Raw genomic sequence first — 22,329 nt, 5'->3', positions numbered from 1 at the left:
AAACTTATAGCAACCTTGATAATCATGATTAGTAGAAAATTCAAATAATTAAAACTTAGTCATCGTGTTTTTTTATTAAAGTTATATATTTTTAATTTAGTGATAAAAATATTATAACCGAGAACGTTTCTTATTTATTACCATTCATTATCAATAAATGAAAATAAATATTATAATATTTTTTAGAAATATTATCTATCATACTTTATTTTGAAATATATCAAAGTATTCTAAATTTTCAATCAATATCTTATGAAATTTTAATATATAATAATAATAATAATATTATTATTATTATTATTATTATTAATTAAGATTTATGAGAATTTCAAGTAATTAAAATTGAGTTAGCACCGAGTTTGTTTGACTGATTTGTGTTGGTTGAGATTCAATAAAAACTCAAAAAATATTATTATCAATTATTAGTCAATCTTACTTTCATCATTTATCATTTGATAGATAGATAGAGATCATCATAAGATCTGAATCTTTTGCTTCATTATTTTTTATCATAAAAATTTAGTAAGAGTATTTTTTATTTAAAAAATTATTTTAATAAAAATAAAAAAGAAGTATTTCTAAAAAAATAAATAAATTATTTTATTCGGAATTTACCGAAAAAGAATTAGTTTCGCGCCAGGTAGGGGTCGAACCTACGACTTTCTGCTTAGGAAACAGACGCTCTATCCACTGAGCTACAGGCGCTTATGTTATGTTTGCAATATATTTCTATTTAAACAAATGTACACTACAATCTACTTAGATTCCCACATTTCAAAATATAGTAAGATAAAAAAGGAAAATACAATGACAAATAATTCATCACATATTGGTAGATGAAAACATAAACTCAACCTCATGTACTCCATGATGTAGGGGAGAGATGATCAACAAAGGCTTCAATTCCCAATTCACCCAAACTTGCTCAGTATCACTTGTGAATAAAATCTGATCACACACCACTCAAAGAGATGATGAAGAAACATAATGTGCATTAAACAAATAGCAGACTGAAGATGACACTGAAAGCAGAAGAATGATCACCTATGGTTTGCATCCTTTCTTAGTGTAGATATTAAGTTGATAGGAATGGGAGAACTCATAAAAGTTCTAACATCCCTTGTCTGAAAAAGTTGAAGCCCAGACACAGCACAAGGGCTCCCATCAATGAGGGGTTTGTGAGGGTCAATAAAGCTGGTCTCACTCTTGGGAACAAAAAGATTGTTCCCACAATTCCAATTCTAATCATCTACATCACATGCATAAATGAGTAGCATCGGACTCTTATACCATGACAAAATTATGAGTTGGGAGATGATCATGTCTCCTATGAACTCAAGCAGCTATGTAAAGAGGATTTGCAAATGCAGAGATTTGGACAAGATAGCCTGCATTTGCAAATACTACATTAGCATATTTATGCAAGCACAAGCATCCAGATATTACAAACTGCCAGTTAAGCATTCTACTACATGGCATGTTACATCTGACATCCTTTACTCTCTAAAACAAAGGTTGGAAAGTGACATTATGTCTTCCTTCTAATACAAAGTTTGGAAAGTAGCAGCTAACACTAACATGTTAAATACACTACAGATGATGAATGCTCATAAGAAAACCTTTTGTGTATAGGGCATAATGGCTAGCTACATTATAAGGATTGATATAATGAGTTATACATAATTTTGTAAGATAGATGCCAGAAGATTCATCCAAATAAACTTTAGGAACAAGTTTCAAGAAGACCACACAAAATACCAACCTTTCATTATCATGATATCATCTCCAAAGCAAATACAAGAAAATACTGAAGGCCATTTTGCTCAAGTGTCATGATGATGGCACCATAGTTTGTTGCATAAATATCAAAGAAAAGAAAATGTAAAGATGTCATCATCTTTGATTAAAATATCGGTGGTCCAACTCTCAGAGCATACGTAGGATTGCTTGAACAATAGGGATTTTGTCGAAGATTTTATCCTGCCATATCGTAACACAATCCATATATCATTCTCATTCTCAGTCGAGCATATATATCCGAGAAGCAATATCTTGCACCAGCCAATCAAATCCCTTGAGCAAACCTTCCCCGGTATAGGCACTACATCCCACAATTTGCCAATGCCTGGTTTTGTCCATGGCATCTAAATTTAGTACCTGAACAAATGGAGATCATATTATCGAAGAGGAGCAATGACACTTGAATTTAAATATTTAATAGCTGACTTAGTGCCAGTTTTGAAGATCAAATCCTTACCAAATAGAATACTGGAATGAGAAGAATGCATCAAGTGTAATTGAAAAAATTTAATGCCAACTTTGAAGCTCAACAAGAGAATACAGCCAGATTCTTGACCAACAAGAAATACCGGGAATGAGAAGACTGCATCAAGTATGATTTGACATTATTCAAGAAAAATAATGAGATTCAATAAACTAGACCTTGCAGTTCCACAAAGCTCATTTTCAAAAATCTATCATAATATTTCTCAAATTGAATGATCCACAAAATAAAAAATATTAGAAGAGGGAAAAGGGTAATATAAAGATGTTACAGAAGTCTTACTGATGAAATGCACAATCAGCATGTTTGATTTAACCTAGCTGTTGCTAATAGATGATAGAAAAGATACAGAAATATTGCAGTGTAAGCATATATCTTCAAGTTTCGTCAGGTAAAGTTAAGGGTGGTGACGACTTCTCAAGCCAATAACCCAACGCAACTCAACACATTTAACCTTACCATTTGGTTCAAAGCTCTGGTCCAAGTCTGAAGGCTTGACCTGCCGTAATTAATTAAGGTTTTAACGCAAGAAAATTCGTATTACTAAAAAATAAAGACAAAAGACTATCTAAAATTGGTACAAATGTTCCCAGACAATTCTAGAAACTTTAGAAGCTGTCTGGCAATGTGGCAGGTCTTTGGAGGACAAGCTAAGCACAGAGCTCTCAAGGCCCATATTGCTTCAGTCTGCTTGGGAAAACACATTCTCTGGGCGGAAAGCCCCTACTTAGCTCGGATAATTGCACCATGCCCTATGAGAAAAAAGGTGAAATTGCCCCCCTTTCAGAGAATTAGATCTGATTTGGATCAGCCTTATGTAGCATTCAAAACCAACATCAACATCAATCCAAGCCGAGTCTGAACCCAAGCCGGTTTGATCTATTTTGACCTTTACAACTATATGTCATGTTTACACATTTAGAAGACCCTTCAAAGATCCAAATGATTAAATGCCAAATGCATCACATGGATATCATCTGTAATCTTACTTTGACTATATCTGCTGGCTTGAGAGCACCTTGGATATCCTGCTTATTTGCAAAGATCAACAAAGATGCCCCTGATAACCTCTGTCAAAACCACAGAAGATTTATCCATTAGATATTTTATCCACTAAATATCCACAAAAGAAATAAGGAAACAAGCATTGAGTTCTAATAATTTTTTGTGATAGCCGCATGAAAAATGTGTTCCAAATAGAAACTTAAATTTCTAAAGACAACATCAAGGAATAAGATACAAAGCAATCTCATGTCATTGACCTATTCTTGGAGGCACAGATTTAAGGTGTCTTGCATTTCAGCCTTCACATCAAAAAAACCTTCCATGAAGTTGAATATCGATTAACATTTCATGCCCTCTATCAAACAATACAACCTTTCAAAGGCAGATTGTCTGCCTTGACAGTGGACATCATGAGCCACACTGACATCTTATGATTTGAATTGATTATTGAAATGGATTTATGTTTCATATCAGTATATTCTACAAAAGGTCTCAAGTTCAACCAAATGAGATCTGGGGGATTAAATTAGACACTGTATATATGAAGGCTATCTTGGTTGCTATATGATAGTGGTAAGGACAAGCCTTTACGTCACAGTAAATTTGCTGCTTTACATCTTATTATCCACATTGATTGTTGAAATGGATATATGTTTCCAATCAGCATATTCTACAAAAGGTCTCACGTTCAACCATATTGGAGCTGGGTGATTAAATTAGATGCTGCATATATGAAGGCTATCTTGGTTGCCATATGATAGTGGTATGGATAAGCCTTGATGTCACAGTAAATGTGCTCCTCTACAACACAGATGAGTAGGGTTCAAGCCATAGAAATAACCTCTTTATTTGCAAGGATAAGACTACTTATATCGACCCTCCTCAAATTAGCATTGGTAAGATCTTTGTACACTGTGTTGCCTTTTTAATATAATAGTGGTAAGTCAATTGGAATCTCATAGGTTATCTTTAGAATTAACAACAGTGAACAAAGATGTGATAATAATACAAGAATAAGCAAAATAAATTTGACATGGTCAGATGGACACGTGAGTAATGAAACAAGATGTTGATTAGATAATCACAACATGATGAAAGCATCAAAATATACAACAAAGCAGAAGATACCAACATTAACAAATATCTCCCACAAATACAACAGCCAACAGATGAAGCCCAAAAAAAGGCATAGAAATTGATCTAGGGGCATACTCACACCCATAAACTTAAAGTAACTAGCTCTCTTGTGCATCGTACAAATACTATCATGAGAAGATATGCTTCAACTTTGAATGGGCAAAGTGCTTAGAATATTTATCAGCTTGATTTTTCTGCTGGCACACACACAGCATGTGTCAATACTTAACACTAATATCAGGAAAAACTCAAGCGAATACAAAAGTGTAAAACAATATTTCTTCTTTTCATTGCCTCAAATGTTTAAGTCAATGTAAGTTCCAACCGCACAAATCACAAGTAATTACACCAAGTTAATTATATGTCTCTGTACAATTAAACCATGCTTGACTTTTTCATGTTTAGAGATATATAATGATCTCCAAGTTGACTATAGGTGAAAAATAGAAAATGGTGAAACAAGAATATCTTCAAATTAAGCCGTGCCATTGCTGACGATGGATATTTGTGGTGCCAATCTTAACCACAGAGCATGATTCAAACCCAACACATCAACATAAAAGATTTACTGGGAGAAACAAGAGATTGACACAGCACAAAATGAATTATGAAATAATAGTGTTCATTCAGCAAAAACTAAGTATAATGATTTTGAGTTAAATTGAACATTTTAGATAAAACCTGAATAAGAAAACTAACATGATTATAGAACAACCCTTTCACACCCCTAATACTGCAGCCATGTTTTGACCATCGATTGACAAATGCAATAAATATATTTTTCATAAATAAAACTTCCATCAGGGTAAAGAGATGATAAAAGAGGAAACCAATATAATGGAAGAAATATATAGAATAATTATTAATAAACTTCTTACTTAAAAATTTCATTTAGATAACATGTACCTATAGTGATAAGAAGGCTAATAATAATAATAACTAAAACTTGGAAAAATGAGCCAACATGTTATGTGCTATGTGTGCGCCACTATCAAAAGCATTGCCTTGAATCTCAGGATGAAATTTTCTTCCCTAGGAAACAATGCCAACCCTAGGATCAGAGTTAAAAGCCTCAAAGTAGGATCCAGAGACCCATCCTTTGCATAGACGAACTTCAATGGCCAACTTCATGTAACAAAAGCAAATCGTAGAAGCATCTGCATGTAGCCTTTGCCGACCATGTTACTTCTTTCCAATAGACTTATAATAATTAGCAGTTAAGACTAATAACAAAATGACAGATATTTAAACTTATAAACCCACTCTAAGAATCAAAAGCATAAGAAAACAAACATAATTGATATTTGAATCAATCTCGCACCTCTTCTTTCAAGAGATTCTCAAGCTCCGACCTGCAATCATCCAATCTCCGCACATCAGAGCTGTCAACGACCCACACCAGGCCATCCGTCTGCTCGAAGTAGTTCCGCCAGTAGGACCTAATAGTTTTCTGACCGCCAACATCCCATATGTTGAGGGAGTACCTGCAGGACACCAAGACCAGATCCAGATCATCTAATACCAAGTTTTGATTCTTTTTTCCTCTTTTTATGGCATTTGTAAAGGAGATAACAATATTCGTTTTAGATTCACTTTTTATTTGGAGAAACAACATCAATTCACACAAAGATGTTACTTTCTTCATTATTTATTATTTTGTCATTTCCAAAAGGAGGGAGACTTATAGTTTCACTTCCATTATGATTTTTTGGCCAAATCAAGATCAAACAGTCACATCTTGTGCATGCGTGTGTGTATCTGTGTGTGTGAGAGAGAGAGAGAGAGAGAGAGAGAGAGAGAGATTAGGACGGCGACTAACTTTTGGTACTTGATGGTCTTGATATTGAAGCCCAAGGTGGGGCTGATGACGCTGGTGTCCTCGCCATTGACCTTCAAGACGATGGTAGTCTTCCCGGAGTTGTCCAGTCCCCTGCGATCCAACCACGCATCGAGGGAGAGAGAGAGAGAGAAGTGAGTGAAATGTGAAGGATGGAGAGAAGCGAAAACACGTACACCATGAGGATTCGCATCTCCTTCTCTTTCTTCTTAATCTTCCTTATGATGCTAAGAAGCCCCATGATTGATCGAACGAATGAACGAGCAAAGCCGACAAGGCAGAGAAGGAAGAAGAAGAGCCGAGGGATCCGATAAGGAGCTACGATCCGAGAAACTACGGATGCCAGTCTACCCTATAACTCCAAAACCCGACCCGAAATGTCATCTGTAGCGAATCCTGATCTTAAATCTGCATCATACAGGGGTTTAATTGTAAAAATGCCACACATAGCACAACTCGCATTGAGAAGTTCTCTAATCTCGAATCGATCTAATGGACGACTAGAAAAGAGAGAAAACAAAATATATTTTGTTCTTTTGCAAAATTGCTTGCTAATCTAATTTATCACTATCTGTGATTTAATTGGCAATAATATGGAAACTTGGAATCATCCATTACAAAGAAAAGAAGTCTCATCTAACCTTATTGTAGAACAATAAAATTATTGAAATATCACAATTTTCCCCACTTAAATTGATGATATAACGAAAAGAGTCCATTTTGGGATTTAGAAATGGATCTAATTTGAATTATAATAGCAGAGTAATCTATACCTTGATATCATAATAATCAAGGTTTCAGATTATACTGGATCATACATGTTGAACATATATACTTGCTTGATATCATCAAGTAAAATAACAAAAAATAGTCTTCAAGTGTACTGATATGGAACTCTAATTTCCAATACTGGTTTATGGCCAGATCAATGAATTTTAATAACTACCATATATTTGTGACAAAGAACTCAAGAAAAGATGAACACCATATATTTGTCGAACCGGAGAAGTTTGTCCCCAAGGAATGGAATTCACTCTATAATTATTCCATGTTTTGGTTCAGTTTAAATAAAAATCTGCAATAGCACATTTAAACTCTTGGAGAACATAGAAAAAATAGCCTCCTGGCTTCTTCATTTGGGCAATCATACCAGTGACAGTTCTCCAGCAGCAACCGATCTTTTCATCAATTTAGCCCATGACTCGTTTGTCTCGGTAATAACCTTCAAAGCATAATCCTAAACACCAGAAAGAACAAAAGAATTCAGTAGGAATGAATGTACCCGGTGGGATAATTGCTGCTGAAAATGCAAGTGCTAACCAAAATTTTGCTAGGCTCTACATATTGACAGAAGAAGCATGTTCATTCATGTGCAGTCAGGAATGAACTGAATTAAGATGATGCTTTCTAAATCTGGGAAAGTCAAAACTTTTTAAAGATTTTTCGATCATCAGCTATATCCTTGGGTCCCATATAGACTACTTAGTAACTGGTAGATAAAGAGTTTGTTGGATGCTTGTTACTATCAATGGATGGTTTTCTGATAGAAAACCTCACAGTAGTATCACTCTAAGATTATGCTGATACAAGTGCTGGGCCATGATGGAGATGAAAGTTGCCTGAGACTTGCATGCGTAAGTAAGATCACAACAGGAGTTGTGCACACTGTTCTGCCAATGGACCGGCACAAAATCATCAGGTGCCTGCCGTATTGAGTATATGACCCTGTCAAATGGTAATACTCTGTTTCTCAATCTATTTTGGTTAAAACTAGGTTGACTTTGATAGAACCAGTTGACAATTGCTGAAGACTAACATTTGGATTGATCCAGCATTTGAGTTACTTCTAAGGCCCAACTTCAAGCAGATGTTGAAAAGTGCTCAATTAAAACTATAGGTAGATGGATCTGTTAGAACTTGTAGCCCATTCTAACAGGGCATACGTCAGGATTAGTATACCTTTTACTGTTCATCCCAAAAAAAGAAAACAACATTTTACTCTAGTGATTACAAGTTCAGATTTTGATAAATATAGTATGAATACAACAATCATAAGTAGTATGTGGGTCATGTTGGAACCCATTGTACATCCCAGTTAATGTTTAATCTAACAAACTTAGAAATCATGGATGGTGGCAGCAACATGGTGGACTTTGGCCTTCTGACCCATGTAAGTTGCAGGAATCCTAGTAAACTAGGAGTGAACCTAACTATAACATCAGTGATTTGAAGTGTGGAAATTATGATATAAAGATCAAATTTGTCCCTCATCGAGATCAGTATGTGAGTCATTATTCACCCCCAAAGAGCAATTACTCCTCTTGGAAGGCTTATCCACATGGTTTTGAGATTGGATACAAGATATCAGATATCAACACCAAGCAATACAATTGTAAATATCCATCCAAAGTATTACTCTGCCCCCTTTAAGGAAAGAAGTACATGACCCATATAATAGGTCTAACATAAAAGAAAAAGCCAAAAATTACCACACACAAGCTAAATATGACAAAAACAATGTCCGAGGATCCTTCAAACAATAAGTACATCATGATAAAAATATACTGCTGCATGCAACACGAATAGCAGAATCTAATACCGGGATATATAGATTATAGACCATAAGAACCATAAACTAATTACCTTGTTTGCAGCTTTGTTGCCAAGACCAAATCTATTAGCAGGCTTTCCATCCGGTATCTTGTAGTCTCTGAACCAGTCTCTTATAGCAGTAAGAGTTCCCTGAAGCAACAGCAAGCCAGTGACAAGAAATAATCAGGCACAAAATATCATGGATAACAATCATTGGTTGCATTACACATGGTCCTAAGTATATAAACTTACCCATTAAAAGATGCATAAAAGGAAAGAAGAGAAACTTACACACAACAACTGAATCACACAATCATCAATGTTTCTACAAAGTAGGTAGAATCAGCTTCCTCCAAACTAAATGAGAACTTTAATACAGAATCTAAGATTTCAGTGTAGCACTCTCTTCTTTTTAAACATGACCATAATTTGCTTTGCTGTCTCAGGAACTTGTAAATGGTATACAAACTCATGTTCAACTGAAAGTAATCAAGAAATTTCAGTACATCTTTTTTGCACTTTGTAGCATATCTCACGAAACAGCATAAAAAACTCAGCAACAACAACAACAACAATTTATGAAATAATTAAGATCGAAAAAGTTTTTAATGCAAACTATAAATAAACATTTAAATACTCCTAATTTAACTAAATATATATTTTTTTATAAATCTCAATGACAATAAAAGAACCATGTAGCCAACCCAGATAGTTAGGACTTTATGGCTTCATTGTTGTTGGTGGTGATGGTAACTCGGCAGGTATAACATAACAGTATACTGTTTAATTGCTTGCATTATATCCAATCTGGAATACACAGAAAAGTATAACATGCACTTAAGCATAGAGTAATTGGCGAGATAGAATCAAGGTAGCCCTACATAAAATTCAGAAATGTGCTAAGATACTTGTTAAACACTAATACAGAATAACAGTTGATGTGGACTATGGACAAGGCATTTTCAGAAGCTCTAGAGTCCTAAACAAGTCAAAGGTCCATAATTAAACCTTAGTTGAACATAACCATTCTGACAACTTTACACAATCTGAAAACCTTTAGTAGGTTTCCAGTGACTTGGTTACTTTACATATAGATGAATATCCCAATGTAGAATAAACAACAAAAGTGTGGTAACTTTTCTGACTCATCTCCACCAGAAGGTTCCAACAATCTTAACACATACAGAAAATAATTTGATCTGATTTTCACTTAATTACCAAAAAGGTGAATAGATTTGTGAACATGCAGATCAACTTCTCAATTCTTCTAAATCTTAGCGGGAGAATTTTTAATCTGCAAATAAATCAAAATTAGTCATTTAGTGTAAAAAATCATAAAAATTCTTTGGCTTGTATAGACCAGCCTGCCATTTGCTCAGAATTGTAGTATGCATGATCAAAGAACACCAGATGTTCAAATAGTTAAATGACCACAGTCTATGGGTGTCTAAGGACATTTCAAACTACACAACCTGCAGGCTTTTAAGGCAACATATGAGACAAACCAAACCTCAACACCATTTATTTAACCATGTATCTGCAACAGAGCAAGGATGTCTGTTATCATGAATCTAGTAGCCTGACACAACAAACCACTCATGGAAGAGCTTCATAGTTTGATGTAAAGAGATATGATATATTTCAAATTTTCAAAATAAATTTACACCAAAAGAAAAGTATACCGGGAAATGTTTCTCGACATCATCAGCATCATTTACAAGTGAAGCTCGAGGATCATCCAATGAAATAGCAACAATCTTCCAGTCAAGCTCCCCTTCGTCAATCATAGCTAAAGCAGCCAAGGGCTTCACCTTGAGAATCTCACCAATCTTAGCCTGTCTTTCACCTATCTCAACAACATCAACTGGAAATTGGAGAATATCAGCAGAGGAACCAGGATCTTGCTACACTATAAAAATCAACAAGCAACATTGAACTCGAAAAATAGGAAGTGGTTCTTATGAACCTGGATCATTATCTCCCAAAGCCCCTTCGACTTCTGCATTAGCAAAAGATGGGTCTTCCCACGTCTGTGGAAGTAATCCATAGTTCCAGTTTATGTTGTACCTGAAATTGAAAATGAACAATCAAACAACTAGGCTCTCAAATTTAGAATATGTGCAAGAACCTTCATAGGTGAGGTGATATTGCCCTTTCGAGTATGATCTATTTTTTACATGATTTGGCATTTCTCGCTAAATTCTGAAGCCTGCTGAGCAAATTTGTGACCTTGTATCTGCCAAACTTTCTCACGTATTTGTATAGGTAGGCATGGCCTTGTTCATATATAAAAAAAAAGAACTCTCACAATAATGCAATTCCTATGGTCAATCTTGTCGACCCATTTCTTCCCATACCCTTATGTTATATTAAATTCAGGCATTTACATCTCTAGACTGCTCATCTAAATGCATCTAATCCACATATTTTTTAAAGTGTGTAAGTTGTAAGAGTTACTTCAGTTTAGTAAAATCATTTGATATGTGAAAGCCACAATGATTTAATTTGGAAAAACAGGACTCATACATTATACTCATTAATGTGGTTAACAGGCCTATGACAATGAACTTGTCATCTGAAGAGACAAGGATTTTAACTTCTGGTAGCACATAGCAACAAGATCTAATTCACAGACGTATGTTGACTTAAACTTAGCAGACTTTGTCTAAATTTTCACCTTTGAATAACTAAAATTCAACGTGGCAGAGTAAATTCAGCATAACTCCTGTCGAGGCAATCCTAAAGTAGATGTAGATTACATATTAGGGATTGTCATATTGGTGTTGGTAATTTTTTGGGACTAAAGCAAATATAGAATAGCCATATTGGAGATTGTCTACATTCTCGATTAACTTCATAGCAAATGCCACAATCTCTGAATAGTTCTCAAAGATAGACTATTACTATTACGATACATTCACCAAAAACTCCACTCTTATTAGGTTTATGATTGACAGTTCATTATTTTATCTGTCTCAAATATCAAACTCTTCACTGAGCTAATCAGTTTCACAGCATTATCCCAGGCTGACGAAAAACCAAAATCCATGATATTTTCAGGTCAACATATCGGAATTAACAGTTAAAACAAACAATAAGCAATCTAAGCGAAAAGAAGAGAAAATAAGAGAAGTGATTGAGATGTAAAATGATCTCACGGGTAGTATCGAAGCTTCCCTTTCTTGGTGTCCTGCTTTATAGGCGTGTACGGCTCGTCGGTGGCCACCTCCATCTTCGCACTCGTCTCCTTGGGGATCTCCACCACGAAGTTGAAGACCCCGTCGCCCAAGTGCAAGGGCACATCGTGCCACGGCGAGATCTTCTTGCCGGAGCCGTCGAGGAAGAAGACCCGGTAGTCGAGGGTCTCCGGCTGGCCCTCGTCCTTGGCCTGGATGTCGGCCTTGTGGAGGGCGGACGGGGCGACGAAGCGGCGCCGGTGATTGAGTGAGACGGCTCCGGGCCTCTTGGAGAATAGCAAGGCGTGATGATCCGGAGGGGAGCATCGCCACCGCAGTCCCCGGAGAGCACCGGCGGCTACGGCGGCGAAGCGGGTGGCGGATACGGTCGCCGCCATAGCTCTGGGAGTCAAGAGGTGGTCCGATTGGGAGAAGCACGGAGAGGCTGTCACCACCGCTGCTTTAGTCACGTTAGGGATGAGGTACGGACGGACTTGTATGAATCAGCGCGTCAAATCGACCCCAAATCAACGCACATGATTGCATTCGGGTCCATTTGAAAAAAAAAGTCCAAAAAAATGAGAATATAAATGGGTAAATTGAAAATGAGAGAATCATTTGAAAAAAAAAAGTCAAAAAAATTTTTCAAGCAAATTACATTTATATGATCTTTAATTACGTCTTAAATGAATAAATACATTTTCAAATCTGAATTATTTTAATATTATGTCTACCCTTAAAAAATATATAAGTAAAAATATAGATACTAAAATTAAAATAAGATTATTGTTGTGTTTGCTCACAACCCTTACACAAGAAAGGAGAGGGCACGAGGGTTGCGACTACCTGAGCATGTTCGATAGGATTCACGGATGTGATGATGGCCCTTATGCCCCCTCATTTCTCATGCGAGGCCTACAGGCAAGCACGATGAGAGTAGTGCAAGACGACAGTATAAAGGTAACGATGGTTATTTCTCCCCCTCCTTTCTCGTGCAAGGGTCACAGGCGAGCATAACGATGGGGCAAATGGTTACGATACGTCTAACAAGGTCATAAGTAAAATAGTTATTGATAAAAAAATATTGTTCCATAGGAATTTTTCAAAATTAAGATGCTCTATGAAAAATTTTTAAAGCTCAAAATTTTTTTTCTAGAATTCACACTTGTTCTTAATCAATTTTATGTTCATCATATCTAATTTCATCATTTTGATTAAGTGTAGTTGGATCATCATATACTTGGATTAGATAAACAAAGGGTGATGTCAGAAGCATATTTCAAACCCAATCTCTTCCATAATCCAAATGAAATGAACAGCACAAAGCTGATCAATCATGCATTAGATATCTCACACCCAAGTACAAATCAACCTAAGATAAAGAATCAGCAACCTAAAATTAAAGCCATGTCAATCTAATAAAAGCTAAGACTGCTTGCAACAACAAACCACAGCAACAAAGGTTAGCTACTACTACTCTGCAAGTAATTAGAGTAGCATTTCATCATCTCCTCCTCCTCATGGGGAAGCAATTTGGTGGTTTCTGATCCTGCTTGATCTTCTCACTGGAGTTATCACCTCTTCATCTCTACTTCCCTACACACCACAGAAAAAAGAGAAGGCAACTTCAAGATCAATTCACCAAACATCACTTTATACACCATTAAGAAAAGTAAAAAAAGGATAATATTTAGTTACCTTCTTGGAAGAGAGCTTCTCATAGGTAGTGAAACTTCCATAAGAAATGGAAGAGGATGACACTGTAGAGTCCCTTCTCAGCCTTCTCTCATTGCTTTCAGTCTCTTCCTCTTCGCCTTTTCGGGTTGCTCTCCTCCGGCCAACAGACGTGCTGTTCTGCAAGCTACTGCTGAATTCTGAAGGACCAGAATCCATCATCAGCATGTCCACCACTGGGGTATTCTGGAAAGGAGACCCCCTGGCATGGCCATGGCTCTCACTGCTGCCTGAGACTGATTTGGTGATCACCTTCTTTGCTGGAGCTATCTGGGGATTATCCACCAAGGGAGACGTCTGCCTTTGCTTCATGAGAAGAAACGTAAAGCATGCAACAAGCAGAACTACTGAAGACAGCCCAGCTGCCAGCTTCATTGCATGTTTACCATCTGATCCATACATCGAAAGCTCTTGGGATTGGACGGTCTTAGAGATTCTTTCATCACCAGATGCTGAAGGACTGTCTTCATGTGTTTGAGAAGCAGAAGAAGATGAACTGCCACTATCACCTTGACCTCCTGCTACTTCATCATGTTGGGTCACAAGATCATGAGGACCAATATCCTGCATTTTCCTGAGCTCCAACTCAATATTCTTCTCGGATTCAATGCCATCAACTATTGCTTCTTCTTCCATTACTTTGGCATCATCAGCCTCTGCAATCTTCTTCTCACTCTCAAATTCCACAAGGCTACTCTCTTTAACATCATCATCAGCCTCTGGCTCCACTGTAACATCATTTTCTTCCAGACCTTGTGTTACTTCAATTCCACTCTTCTCATCCCCAGACTCTGTATCATCTTTTAGCTCATCTCCCGAGACATCCACTTCATGTTCTTCCATGCCCTCCTGTTGCACACTTATCTCAAAAGGTTGCTCCATTTCGCTGACCTGATCAATGTGTTCATTGCTAAGCGTTGTTGCACTGTAGCTGTGATCTATGTCTACTTCATGTTCTTCCATACTCTCCTCTTGCATTTCTCCCTCAAAAGGTTGCTCCATCGCGCTGCCCTGATCAATGTGTTCATTGCTAAGCGTTGTTGCACTGCAGCTGTGATCTATGTCTACTTCATGTTCTTCCATACTCTCCTCTTGCTTTTCTCCCTCAAAAGGTTGCTCCATCTCGCTGCCCTGACCAATATGTTCATTGCTTACGATCGTTCCAATATAGCTGTAATCTATGTCTTCTCTCTGCTCTATATTTGCGGCTGTCAAGTTAGGCATAAAAAAGGGACCAAATTCTTCTCTTGGCAAGGAAGTCAGAGTAGTGTCACGAGCAAAAGAATCGAATGACCATTGGCTCAATTTCCTAGCTAGTTCTTTAAGATCAAGAGCAGCAACAGCTAGGTAGTCCCTTACATGGACATCATCAATGGCTGGTATTACTGGGGTTTTCAGCATGGAAGATGACAGAATAGGACATCCAAGGAAGGAGCCAAAGATGCAAGCAATGCCCAAAACTAGGAGAAGGGGAGCAAACTTGTAATGCCAAAAGGAGCGACCTTTACCCGTGGATTTGGGGTTGGATTCAGATTCAGGAACAGGGCTTTCACCTGTTTCTTCTTCCATCGCTTCCACCTCGGGGGATGAACACTCGTCATCTCCCGGTGTGGACTGTTGTTCTTCCTCGGTCTGCCCAGGTGTCTCCTCAGAGCTTTCGAAGGAGAAGCTGTCCTCGAGTCGCTTCCCGTCCCCTGGATCCATCAAGTCGCCTTCTTGGTTCAGGTACTGATCGATCCGAGGATTGGGACGGTAGTGGAGGAATCGCGGCCTCGGAGAGAGGTAATTGGTGTGGGGATCGTAAGGAGGAAGAGATGGGTCAGCGTCCAAAGGAGCTATAGCCGCTGGAGAAATGTGAAAGGAGGGAAGAACACCGGAAGAACCACGGTTCTTGATCTCAGATTCGATCTTTCTTGGCTCGCTGCCGCCACCACCGACGTACGGGGTCCCTTGAACGCCAGAGTCTTGATGCGGCCGCGCACCGAAACTGACCCTTCTCTTCGCAGGAAACTCTTCTGGCGCCGGAGATTCGTCCAAGAGCGAGGTGAGGGAAGACCGGACGACGGGCACGGTCTCGTTCCTCTCCGCGAGGATCCTCCTCTTCGGCGACGCGGCCACGGCCTTGGAGGCGGCGGAGATCGTGGGGGCCATGAAGTTCTTGGCTCCCTTGGCCGAGCAACAAGATGACGGCGCGGGGGACCTCGCCCTGACGGCCGAGGGCTTGGAGGAGGCGCTGCAGTTCAGGTCCCTCTCGTTCTCCCTTTGCTCGAGCGACGCACGCGAAGACGCCGCCAACGCCACTCCCGACTTGCCACCGGCGCTCCTCTGATGGGGCTCTGCAGGCAAGAACAAGAACCAAGAAAGGTTCAAGCCTTCCGCAAAGGGGATCATCAAGAAGAGGTGAGAAGGTTCTTCTTCTTGTCGATGCTTACCTGAGAAGGCCGAGGCAATGGCGGTGCAGCTCTTCCTGGCGACGCTGGCGTCGGGGGTTCTGGGTCGGGACGGGTTGGGGGAAGGCGATCTTGTTGTCGTTGTTGCCATCAGTCGGGGATCACAATGTGCGCTCTCCCTCTCCCTCTCCCTCTCTCTCTCTCTCTGTCACTCACGCGTACTTCTTTCTCTGTTCGAAATTTGAGTCGGACGGCGAAGGGGGTGAGGAAAGATACGGGGATGCCTAATGAAGAAGCAAGTGAGAACATAACGGCTATATTTATTTCCTTCAAAGAACAAATAAATATAAAAGCTACCGCAGAGGGAGTTGCGGGTGTACCGTTCCTCTACAATGGCATGTGTCCCACCTGGGACCCATCCGCAGCATCCAATCGCGGATGCCCAAAGAAGTGACCGTTGGGGCGGGCGGTGGGATGTATGATTTATTCTATTGGAATTTTCGAATCGGTAGAATAGGAGTCGACCGTTGTGGATTCGACCGTTCAGGACTTGTTAAAGGCGTCCCCTATTTGGTGTCATTTAAAATCCAACTAAAGTTTAAATGTGATAGAAATTAAAGAAAATGGCAGTAGAAATTTATAATAGAGGATCAGATCATTTCTTTCAGATTTAAATTCAGATAAAGAAAATTCAAGACACTCACACTGGGCTTTAACATTAAAACATATATATATATAGAAAAATCATAAACTGAATAACCATAGATTACAATTAGGCATTATAGAATCCCAATCTAACTTCATTCATAGAAGAAAATTATATTTTTTTATAAAAAATAAATGACGAAAATGAGATCTGAGTTGAAGACCATATGATATGATTTATTCTTGTTTCATTGAATCGGGCAAGTTGATGTCGGAGACCCTAGTATCAAATGAATATTTGATCGGCCAACAAAAACAAAAACATAGTTTGATACTAAGATTAGCATCTTGGAAAAGGATAATGGATTTGATCGTTGAAATATGCAGATATGAATCATCTTAGTTGTTGCGGATCGACATTTGACACAATAACATGCGATTAGATTTCGTTTGAAATTTTCAATCTAATGTGTGATGAACTACAAGCAGATTGCTGCGAGAGAGAGGTGCTATATATTTACTCTGGGTTCCGAGAGAAGACGATAACCCAGATATCGAAGAAGTCGAATCAAATGGAGATAAGACGAACTAATCTCACTATCATCCAACTTTCACCTTCATCCCCTTTTTTCCTCTTACCCTGATCATGGTTGGATTTTCGAAATGAAATTGATAAGTAATTGTTTAATTTTGATTTCTACATTAGGAAATCAAGAACTGAAACTATCGATTCCGAAATTGATAGTTCAGGAACTGAAATTGATGATTCAAATTATTGGTTTGAATTATCAGTTTGATGATTTATTTAAAAAAAAAACTCGATGAACAGGCTATTGATCGATCGTTGGGCTCAAATCACTAGTTTACTTCTCCCAACAACCATATAAATGACTATATTCAGAAGCATTTTAGCTATTTTTATAATTTAAAAATAGAAGAAAAAAAAATAGATTGTCCCTTTTGACAACAACATAATAGCTTGTTTTGAGAGCATTTTAGGTAGGAAAAAGATTTGAAAACCTTATAAATATTCCTCGAATCCTTTTACACTTTTGATTAAGCTTATTGAACTTTCCAATCTCTCAAGCTCTCTCGAATCTCTCTTTTAAGCTCTTTTAAGTTCTCTTCGTGATTTGATTTGATAGCAAGTGGAAGCCATCACTGCATCATCATGGTGACTTTTAAAAATTTAATCGTGACAACTCATGAAAGCCAACATATCAATATCAATGTTAATCCATAGAAAACCAATATAGCTACCAAACTGAAGTTAAACATAAACTTCTCAGCTTCTGACCTTTTTTTATGTCATATGTAATTTCTATAATTAAAATTTTAAATTCAAAGACGAAGAATATAGAATATTTCGAATGCATATAAGAAGAAATATCCAACAAAAAGTCAGACAAAAATTTTGAAGTATCCTACTTCTCTCACTTTTCAATTGTTTTTTAAAAAATTATGAAGTATTAGCTAGATCAATTATCGTTAAACATTTATCTTTTAGTTTTGAAGAAGAGGTCGGATTTATTGATTATTATTAAGAGGCTTTAAATCTTATTGCACTAAGTAGTTTCTCATACCACTTTTACACATACTTTATATAATTTTTATATAAAAAAAAATATTTTTAAAATATTTATTGAGCTTTGAATAATCATATTTCTATTCATGTTGATATTTGGAGTGATAATAACAAATGAACCCATGCAAAAGATAATATTTATAATAATAATATTTTATTTTTAAATTTTTTAATAGTTTTGATAATAACAAATACGGCTTCTATTTAGAATTACAATAAGTTTGTCAACTTACTTTTGGTAGTTTTTTTTTTCCATGTTAGATATTTTTATCATGTTTTGAATTTTTGTGTACAAGATGGATATAGATCTTTTGAAAATTTTCTTTTTATTATTAAACAAGATATTTCATTCTTGTGGTGCTATCCATAAGTAATTAAAAAAACTAAAATTTAAAAATTAAACAATAAAAGCTCAAAATATTTCCTAGTGATATTCCTACCAAATGCAATTCTGAATTACTTAAACAATCTTTCGAATATAAAGATTTATTATGCACTTTTATTATAAATAATGTTACGCGAGTTAATTTATATCCACAACATTAGAATGTGCATGAAAGAATTTCAAAAATTTTAATTTTTTTAATAATATAATGTATACTTTGTCTGGTGTTTATTATCCTAGTGCACATTTTTTTTAGTTATTTATATTAATACTATTGGTGCATTAAAAGAACATCAAAATAATAATGATTTAAATATGATGATAATGACTATGAAATCAAAATAGATAAATTATTTTCTTAAAATTCCACTAGTTTATTTAGTTACACGTGTTTTTAATCTTCTTATTAGATTATTTATGTATTTATTATGGATACTTTAGAGTATATGTTGATATTGGTGACAAAATTAGAGATGTTAAAAATTGGTCACTAACTTAATATGACCAATATGATACCCTTGAAACTTTTATATCTATCGATCAAATTAGAGGAATAGTAAAATCTTTAATAAATAATATTTTTTTTTCTTTAATATCCTAAACGTTAATGGTCACCATATCTTCCTTTTAAGTAGACGTTATTGACCCCATCATGGATGACTCTACACCACTTTAGTTGTTCTCCATCACATTATAGTCATATCTATAGGTCACGTTGTCTTGGTCGTCCCTCTCGCTTGACTAATGTGGCTTATATACTTCTATTATCATTAAAAAGAAAGATGATAATGGATTTAAGATATTAGAGAAAAAAATAATAAATTAAAAATTAGAATACTTTCAAGGAAAAGTTCAAAAAGATAAGATTTTTTTCAGATAAATCGAAATACATATATATGTATACATATATTTCAAATCAATGTGAATTTAATTTCTAGAAACCGAATGAGAAAAAGTCCCACCCACCAAATGAACCTCTCTTTATGCTACCATATCTGTTCCATTACTCTATCTATATTCGTTGCTATCTCTTTCAAAGCTTTTCAAGATTCTCCCCCACCAATGCCATGATCACGACATTGGAAAGTGAAGAAGACAAAATAGTTGACATGCCAATTTAAACTATGCATCGAAATTTTCAAATATGATAACTTATTTAAATTGAATCCAAATCAAAATTTTGCACTTAGAATTGGCCTACAAAATTTTCTATCCTTTTCTACTACCCTCCTCTATGACGCAAGGATTATATGAGCTTGAGAAAAAATATATATCGAAAAGGAATTTTGGAATGTTTAAGTATTTATTTGATCATGTAAAAAACCACCCACATTGGCCTTTTTTTCTTTTATTATTTTTCTGTAAATATATTTATAATTACATTAATCATATAAATTGTGTGTGTGTGAGAGAATTGGAAGCCGCTCTCGGGAACGTAGCGCATAAGGCCTACCCGTTTCGCTTACCTTCTTCTTTGTTATGATCCGATGCTGGGTCTGAGAGTCCTGGTGGGTCCCACATTCTTTTATTTGCAGTCATGAGGTAGGTAGACGAGCGGGTAAATTTCCCTTCACCATCGACTATCACCATAATGGGCCGCAGCCCAACAAAGTGCCTTAAGTGCAAGCCGCTTTCTAAAGAGTGGCCCATTAGCGCTACTTGTTTTATGCTTACCATTGTAGATGTTTGGGTACCGTTCTAGAATCGTACGTGAGTCCTAGTGGGTCCCACTTTTGTTTCAGTCGTGAGGAGGTAGGTTTTCGGGTGAATTTCGTTGGCCAAGCCACGTGGTTGCGACCTGGCCCCGTCTCGCTCTCCAGCCTCATCTTCGACTTCCGTAACCATATATAGCCACCTCCGCTTAATTTGGAAGCAAGAAATCCCTAGGCACCAAAATCCACCGCCATGGCCACCGCCGCCGCCTTTCGCCTCCTCCGCCGCGCCCTCAACCCTGCTGTCGCTCGACGTCGCTTCTCAACCGCCGCAGTCGCTGCGGAGACCCCTCCGTCTCCTTTGCCTTTGGCTACCGGAGAGGAGGAGGCCGGGATGGTCTCGATGAAGGGCGTCAGGATCTCTGGGCGCCCCCTTTACCTCGACATGCAGGCCACCACCCCCGTCGACCCCCGCGTCCTCGATGCGATGCTCCCCTTTTACCTCTCCCGCTTCGGTAACCCCCACTCGCGCACCCACCTCTACGGCTGGGAGTCCGAGTCCGCCGTCGAGGCCGCACGCGCCAGCGTCGCTGCCTTAGTCGCCGCCGATCCCAAGGAGATCTTTTTCACCTCCGGCGCCACCGAGTCCAACAACATCTCCGTCAAGGGCCTCATGCGCTTCCACCGCGCCCGCAAGCGCCATGTCATCACCACCCAGACCGAGCACAAGTGCGTCCTTGATTCCTGCCGGCACCTCCAGCAGGAAGGGTTCGAGATCACGTACCTCCCCGTCCGCCCCGACGGCCTCGTCGACCTCGGCCATCTAGCCGATGCCATCCGCCCGGACACCGGTCTCGTCTCTGTCATGGCCGTCAACAACGAGATCGGCGTCGTCCAGCCCCTCGAGGAGATTGGCCGCATTTGCAGCGAAAAGGGCGTCGTCTTTCACACCGACGCAGCTCAGGCCCTCGGCAAGATTCCCATCGACGTCGAGAAGATGGGAATCGGGCTCATGTCCCTCAGTGGGCACAAGATCTACGGCCCCAAGGGTGTTGGCGCTCTCTACGTTCGCCGCCGCCCCCGGGTCCGGATTGAGCCGCAGATGAACGGTGGCGGGCAGGAAAGGGGTATCCGGAGTGGGACTGTTCCCACGCCCCTCGTCGTTGGGATGGGCGCTGCATGTGAGATTGCGCTGAAGGAGATGGATTACGATGGCCGCCGGATCTCCGCCCTGCAAGAGAGGCTCTTGAATGGGATCAGAGCTAAGCTGGATGGCGTAGTGGTGAATGGGAGTTTGGAGCACCGGTATCCAGGGAACTTGAACCTATCCTTTGCGTATGTGGAGGGAGAGAGTCTGCTGATGGGGTTGAAGGAGGTGGCTGTCTCAAGCGGAAGTGCTTGCACAAGTGCCAGCCTTGAGCCCTCCTATGTACTGAGGGCACTTGGGGTGGACGAGGATATGGCACATACGTCCATAAGATTTGGGATTGGGAGATTCACGACGGAGGCTGAGGTTGACAAGGCGATAGAACTGACAGTACGGCAGGTGGAGAAGCTGAGGGAGATGAGCCCACTCTATGAGATGGTCAAGGAGGGGATCGATATCAAGAGCATCCAGTGGGCGCAACACTAATTATAAGGGGATGAGTTCTAGTCCACATACTTATAGGTTGTGGGGAGAATCGAAGCTTCTGGTGCAGGAGAAGTCAAAAATGAGGGGACTGGAGTTTATTAACTGTAGGATTTATCTGTTGACACTCAGGTTCTACATCTCCTCCTCCTCATTATTGCAGGCGATAATGTGTAAAACCCGGTTATCCTGATGATGCCTTAGCACACATGTAGAACAATGCTTGTATGAATAAAATCTTGTGCAGACTAAGTATTACGGTGCTTTTATATGGCAG

The 22,329-nt window shown here is 38.4% G+C and overlaps 4 protein-coding genes and 1 non-coding gene across 5 annotated transcripts; 1 reads left to right on the top strand and 4 right to left on the bottom strand.

Moving 5' to 3' along the window:
• Positions 1-632: 632 nt before the first annotated feature.
• TRNAR-CCU (transfer RNA arginine (anticodon CCU)) lies at positions 633-705 on the bottom strand. Its single transcript has one exon. It is a non-coding gene; the product is annotated as a tRNA-Arg (tRNA).
• A 1,029-nt stretch (positions 706-1,734) lies between these two features.
• LOC135649262 (ADP-ribosylation factor-like protein 2) lies at positions 1,735-6,599 on the bottom strand. Its single transcript, XM_065167465.1, has 5 exons — positions 6,440-6,599; positions 6,246-6,356; positions 5,748-5,910; positions 3,274-3,354; positions 1,735-2,157 (listed from the first exon to the last, which is right to left on the bottom strand). Exons 1-5 carry the CDS (start codon positions 6,502-6,504, stop codon positions 2,020-2,022), a joined length of 558 nt encoding a protein of 185 aa, XP_065023537.1. The 5' UTR covers positions 6,505-6,599; the 3' UTR covers positions 1,735-2,019.
• Positions 6,600-7,230: 631 nt separating this feature from the next.
• Positions 7,231-12,488, bottom strand: LOC135648273 (soluble inorganic pyrophosphatase 6, chloroplastic-like). Its single transcript, XM_065165759.1, has 5 exons — positions 12,014-12,488; positions 10,822-10,922; positions 10,538-10,719; positions 8,907-9,005; positions 7,231-7,500 (listed from the first exon to the last, which is right to left on the bottom strand). The coding sequence occupies exons 1-5, from the start codon at positions 12,427-12,429 to the stop codon at positions 7,408-7,410; spliced, it is 891 nt and encodes a 296-aa protein (XP_065021831.1). The 5' UTR covers positions 12,430-12,488; the 3' UTR covers positions 7,231-7,407.
• Positions 12,489-13,329: 841 nt separating this feature from the next.
• Positions 13,330-16,455, bottom strand: LOC103999091 (uncharacterized). Its single transcript, XM_009420746.3, has 3 exons — positions 16,198-16,455; positions 13,730-16,101; positions 13,330-13,627 (listed from the first exon to the last, which is right to left on the bottom strand). The coding sequence occupies exons 1-3, from the start codon at positions 16,304-16,306 to the stop codon at positions 13,550-13,552; spliced, it is 2,559 nt and encodes an 852-aa protein (XP_009419021.2). The 5' UTR covers positions 16,307-16,455; the 3' UTR covers positions 13,330-13,549.
• A 4,179-nt stretch (positions 16,456-20,634) lies between these two features.
• LOC135650201 (cysteine desulfurase, mitochondrial-like) lies at positions 20,635-22,310 on the top strand. The gene has a single exon (XM_065169424.1). It carries the CDS (start codon positions 20,676-20,678, stop codon positions 22,053-22,055), a length of 1,380 nt encoding a protein of 459 aa, XP_065025496.1. The 5' UTR covers positions 20,635-20,675; the 3' UTR covers positions 22,056-22,310.
• Positions 22,311-22,329: the final 19 nt, after the last annotated feature.

The sequence above is a fragment of the Musa acuminata genome, chromosome BXJ3-9 (genome assembly GCF_036884655.1).
Source record: "Musa acuminata AAA Group cultivar baxijiao chromosome BXJ3-9, Cavendish_Baxijiao_AAA, whole genome shotgun sequence".
Classification (NCBI taxonomy): Eukaryota; Viridiplantae; Streptophyta; class Magnoliopsida; order Zingiberales; family Musaceae; genus Musa; species Musa acuminata.
Note: the sequence above shows the minus strand (reverse complement) of the source record. Positions and strands in the feature narration are given on the sequence as shown.